Source organism: Procambarus clarkii, chromosome 30, assembly GCF_040958095.1.
Source record: "Procambarus clarkii isolate CNS0578487 chromosome 30, FALCON_Pclarkii_2.0, whole genome shotgun sequence".
Lineage (NCBI taxonomy): Eukaryota > Metazoa > Arthropoda > Malacostraca > Decapoda > Cambaridae > Procambarus > Procambarus clarkii.
This window is the reverse complement of record NC_091179.1, coordinates 33,584,030-33,588,745: the sequence shown is the minus strand read 5'-3', so window position 1 is coordinate 33,588,745 and position 4,716 is coordinate 33,584,030. Positions and strand designations below refer to the sequence as shown.

General features: G+C 41.8%; 1 protein-coding gene across 3 annotated transcripts; it reads right to left on the bottom strand.

Annotated features, from left to right (window-relative positions):
- Nucleotides 1-1,262: 1,262 nt before the first annotated feature.
- LOC123765644 (complement C1q-like protein 4) lies at nucleotides 1,263-3,150 on the bottom strand. Of its 3 annotated transcripts, none has more exons than XM_045754319.2 (5): nucleotides 3,043-3,150; nucleotides 2,457-2,650; nucleotides 2,130-2,199; nucleotides 1,852-1,970; nucleotides 1,263-1,559 (listed from the first exon to the last, which is right to left on the bottom strand). In XM_045754319.2, the coding sequence occupies exons 2-5, from the start codon at nucleotides 2,648-2,650 to the stop codon at nucleotides 1,358-1,360; spliced, it is 585 nt and encodes a 194-aa protein (XP_045610275.1). In that variant the 5' UTR covers nucleotides 3,043-3,150; the 3' UTR covers nucleotides 1,263-1,357. The 3 variants fall into 3 exon arrangements, with proteins under 3 accessions (XP_045610275.1, XP_045610276.1, XP_069189716.1); XM_045754320.2 differs by having other exon boundaries at nucleotides 3,033-3,132; XM_069333615.1 differs by having other exon boundaries at nucleotides 2,130-2,196; nucleotides 3,033-3,132.
- Between the last annotated feature and the right edge of the window lie 1,566 nt (nucleotides 3,151-4,716).

Sequence of the window (4,716 nt, the reverse complement as noted above, 5' to 3'; positions counted from 1 at the left end):
ATCGCCGATCTTGTCGGGGCCTCCTAGGGGTGCGTCGCGAGTATACGCCCCACAAACGCCACCTTAAGAAACCGACAGTCCGTCGAGATCGGGTTCAGTGACGAAGTGGGGATTGACAATAAAAGGTTCCCCTCGCTCTCTACGTCGGGTACTGCAGTTCTACGGGTGCATGAGTATGCCTCCTCAAGCACCCGCGCGTCAAAATAGAAGAAGTCCAAGGGAAGAACCAGAACGAGCAAAAGGTCGGCAGGAAACGGCAAGCAGGGAGAAGAGGGGGGAGAAAAACGAAACAGAAGGAAAAGGAAAAGATGCCCAGCAGAATTGGAGAGGACGGCAGCAGGAGCACAAGGCTAGAAAAGGACAGGACTGTCCCAAGGAGCATCACACTCCGGCAGCCGCCCACTAAGTCCCCACACGGCGACAACGAGCTGAGAGGGGAGGGGGAAGTAATTATCAAAAGAAGGCACCAAACCGGAAACTGCACCTGAAACAAACTTTGTTCTTCATCCTTGATAGGTTAAGTCTCCATCCTCTTCCTTCTGGCTATCTCGGCATTGTTCGGGCGTCTATTCCCATCTCCGTAACGATGTTTGCAGACACTATTAAGCCTAATGTTGCCTTTGGGCAGCACTAGACTTAGAATGTTTGTTTAGACAGCATTCAGATGAAAATATTAAGTCATGGGTCAGAGTGTAGTTTCAAGTGTTAGGTTGTCTAGATTCTGCTACTTTAACAAAATATCCATGTAGCATGGGCTACGGCGAGACTATAGCCGTAGGTATTCAGCAAAGCTTAGGAATAGTGCTAGTGTCACGATTTTGCTGGACCATTTCCTTAGGGCCACGGGCTATACATGGCAATCAAGAAAGGAAAAAACCAAATAGGACCAGAGTAATCCGAATGACGTCAGAGCGAGTCTTCGAATCTTTTGAACAGAAGTCTTTAGAAGACGACCAAACACTAACACGACCCCGCCGATGGCAAGGATCATTATATCTGTGGCCGCGTAAAGACGCCAAATCATGAAATCTGTTAAGTATCTTTACACCCTAGTCCGGGAATGATGTTCGCTGCATATGTAAAACTTTAGAAATCTGTACTAATAGTGGCAGAATGACAGGTCATAATCTATCATTCGCAGAGATTTCTTAGTACTGTACGACCCAGAAAATCTGGAAAACAAAGTAGCTTATACCTGCAGAAAACTTTCAAGATTCCTATAGACAAGTCTTTATACCAGAGGGGGGTAGAAAAAAAGAAAGTTTTAGGTAGAATGTGAAAACTATTTAATTTTAGTTTATTGCTTCAAGCATTTATAAAACAAAAGTCTCTAGGACGTGAATTAAGGTTGTATCCGTTACAGTCTAAATAAAAGAAAACCAGTGAAAGTTGTATAGGCCTCGTCGCCGGGGTGTTCGTAGATCATGCCCTGTTGAAGGTCCAGCCCGATCCTGTCATACCGACGCAACGCCAAAAACGCCGAATTAGAGCCGTGTTCGTAAGACGTCCGGGTGCCATAGGCCGTCACCTCGTATTCACCGTTCTTCATCAAGGCCATTCTGTAGTAGAGATTAACATTCAATAAAACTGGCAAACTTAAGAAACAAATTTTGTACATGAATATTTAGGAAATTTACGAATTCCTCCTCTCCCCTGTCTAAACATTTCGGCTGAACGGTAGAGCGATGGACTCTGCAGTTCAATCCCCTCCCGTCCAAGCAGTTGGGCCATCATTCCTTACCCGTCCCATTCGAAATCTTTATCCTAATCTAGTTCCTAATGCTGTGTAGTTGTAATGGCTGTGCGCTTTCCCCCCTCATAATTCCACTCCCCCCCCCCCCATTAACTTACGTGAAGTCCGTGGTCCGAGAGCCTACAGCATGGAAGACAAAGTAGTAGCCGCCGTCAAAAGGAGCTGTGAACAGGCTTGTAGAAGGGTTCCAGGCACCACCTATGTTAGTCAAAACATCCTGCAAGGGACATTCTTACGTAGGAACATAACCTCAGAGCATATTTAGTATTCCTTAACGAAAAAAAAGCGAAGCCAAACTAAAGCAGTTAAGTTTAAAACATTAGGTACCGTTTATATAGTATCAATACACATTTGAACTATTACATGCACTTCTTACCCGGAAGTGGACCCGGGTAAAGGCGCGTAGGTTTTCACTAGCTTTCCTCACACTGAAGGCCACGTTACTGCTGCAAAATAAAAATTTGTTAGAATGGAGAAGGCGAGATCCATTTAAAGCCACAACAAACAGGATATTATGACTACGTGGTATATTTTTAAGGTTGGGGGGGGGGGGGTAATCCTACTTTAGTAGGAAAAAAGAACATTCAATTCGCAAAAACCTTTCCCAAAGTTACATGCCAAGCGAGTAAATGTGCTAAAAATCACAAGGGAAGCTTTGCTATAGCTCTTACAATAGATACATTTTCAAGCAATGTTCACCCACCTTGCCACGGGAAAGGGGGAAGGTAACCCAAAAAGACCGGGAAATAACTGCCGGGGTTCGAGGCTGGGCGAGCGTGTGGTAACATTGCCTTCGTCAGGGGTCTCGAGAAGTGTAACGTTGGAAGAGTTTTCTTGCTGCTGTGCATTAACTACCACGGCAATTGCAGCCGCAACGACGAGGGCAAGCGGTGACATCTGATTACAAAAATAAACTAAAAATAATGAGACAGAACAAAAATATATACAAGTTTATTCTAGAAACTGAACATAACCGTTTCTGTAGACCTTTCAGCCTTCAGTGAACTAGACTGAAAATAATTGGAAACCAATACACATGGCCGACAAGCCAGTAGTTACCCATAAGTTTTTTTTATAATCTAGAATGGCCAAATTTGGCTATCCGTAAACATTTAAGAAAATGCATTGCATCTCCAAATTTCAGTAAAACCAAGACTAATTATATATCAAATGACGTATAATCCGAATTAAACTTTTATAGTAATGTATACTAATATCATTATAATAATTAAACTACAGAGTCACACGTAATGAATCAAACACCAAAAGACCCACTAACTTGGCTTAACCTTTTAAGACAACAGAACTCCGACTGCTTAAATGCAAGACACTGTCACCAGTTGTAAACTCGCAGCAAATACACATCAGACAGGACTTACAATAATGACAAAAATCACTGCGTAGCCAAGAGTGTGAGTTGTCTAAACATAATCGCATGGACTATACGCCATCTGTTGGGTAGGTTACGTACTATGAGTGAAGAAAAATTTCGAGTGTGTCAGCTAATTCTACAGCAATCTCTAGAACACACTTTCAATAAGCCCTAATACTTTCCTTATCATCAGTGACAACGTCCTTCATTAATATCGATTTCGCACACATAACGTGAAATCAGATATAATTTATTTTTACATGTATTTTGGTAATCAACTTTAACCAATTCAATTTACCATTTCGATGAAACACTGGTTATTAATGATTTGCGATTTCATTGTTAACTCATAACACTCGACGACTCTAAGGTCACTATCTACCAATGTTCTTCATGAGGTTATCTTGAGATGATTTCGGGGCTTAACGTCCCCGCGGCCCGGTCCTCGACCAGGCCTCCGTTTTGTTACACACCCCCTAGGAAGCAGCCCGTAGCAACTGTCTAACACCCAGGTACCTATTCACTGCTAGGTGAACAGGGGCAGCAGGGTGAAAGAAACTCTGCCCATTTATTTGAGCCTCCTCCGGGATCGAACCCGGAACCTTAGGACTACGAATCCCGAACGCTGTCCATTCAGCTGTCAGGCCCCTTTATCAGACCAACAACACTTCTGCCCCACACGAAACTATTTTTTTAGTTAGTAATTACTAAAAGAAAGCACCCAGCCAGTAAGACAATATAGCACTATAATTTTCACCCGTGTATCTAATCAATTTTTTAAACATTCTAAATGACTATCATCAATAATGAAAGAGAGTAACTAATTCAACACACGATTGATAATGGTTCAGGACGGACCGAAACGTCATTGTTTCTTCATCTTCTGATGTGTGCTCTGGTCATCATATTTTCAGCCACGTAATTGTGACTCATCGTCTGCTAATCAATTCTCTTCGCTTACAACCTAATTATCAAAATAATGTTAGCTTATATCATTTTAAATTCATTGTTTATCAAGGGGGAGATAAGATAACAGATTACATGTTGACGAAAGGCATCTACACAGGGATTATAACGGATGGTCGTAAATTGTTAAACCATATCCAACTCGTAACAATCACAAGTTTGGAATTAATTGTACAATTTCAGCTGTTGTTTATAACCTTCTTGTAAATACCTTTCATGAACTTGTAATCCTTGATTATATCTCCCATTGACTAAAGACTCTAGGGGAGAATGCAAGCTATATTCTCCTATTCTGTCTTTTTAAGAAATATTTTTAATACTTTGGATTACCATTGTCATCCTACGTTGATGTGTCATTTATCAATTATTTTATTCATTTATAAATTGTTCATTGTTGTTATATTTTATTCATTTATAAATAATCATTTATAAATTATTTTATAAGGTGACAAAAACTGAACCACATAACCAACGTGAGGCTCCTGTGTCTACGGTGGAGTGTGGCGGTGTTGCCAGGAGTTGTGTGTGTCCCTGAGGAGGTTCCTGCTGTGGTGTGTACTCGCCCAGTTGTGCTAGCGGGGGTTGAGCATTGACTCTTTTGTCCCGCCTCTCAACCGTCAATCAA

Excerpts from the sequence above, each read along its gene's own strand:
- LOC123765644 (XM_045754319.2), bottom strand. The coding sequence starts at position 2,650 with ATGTCACCGCTTGCCCTCGTCGTTGCGGCTGCAATTGCCGTGGTAGTT. Across the intron at positions 1,971-2,129 it reads TTACCCGGGTCCACTTCCGG|GATGTTTTGACTAACATAGG; the intron begins GTAAGAAGTGCA and ends TGTCCCTTGCAG. Across the intron at positions 1,560-1,851 it reads TCTCGGACCACGGACTTCAC|AATGGCCTTGATGAAGAACG; the intron begins GTAAGTTAATGG and ends TCTCTACTACAG.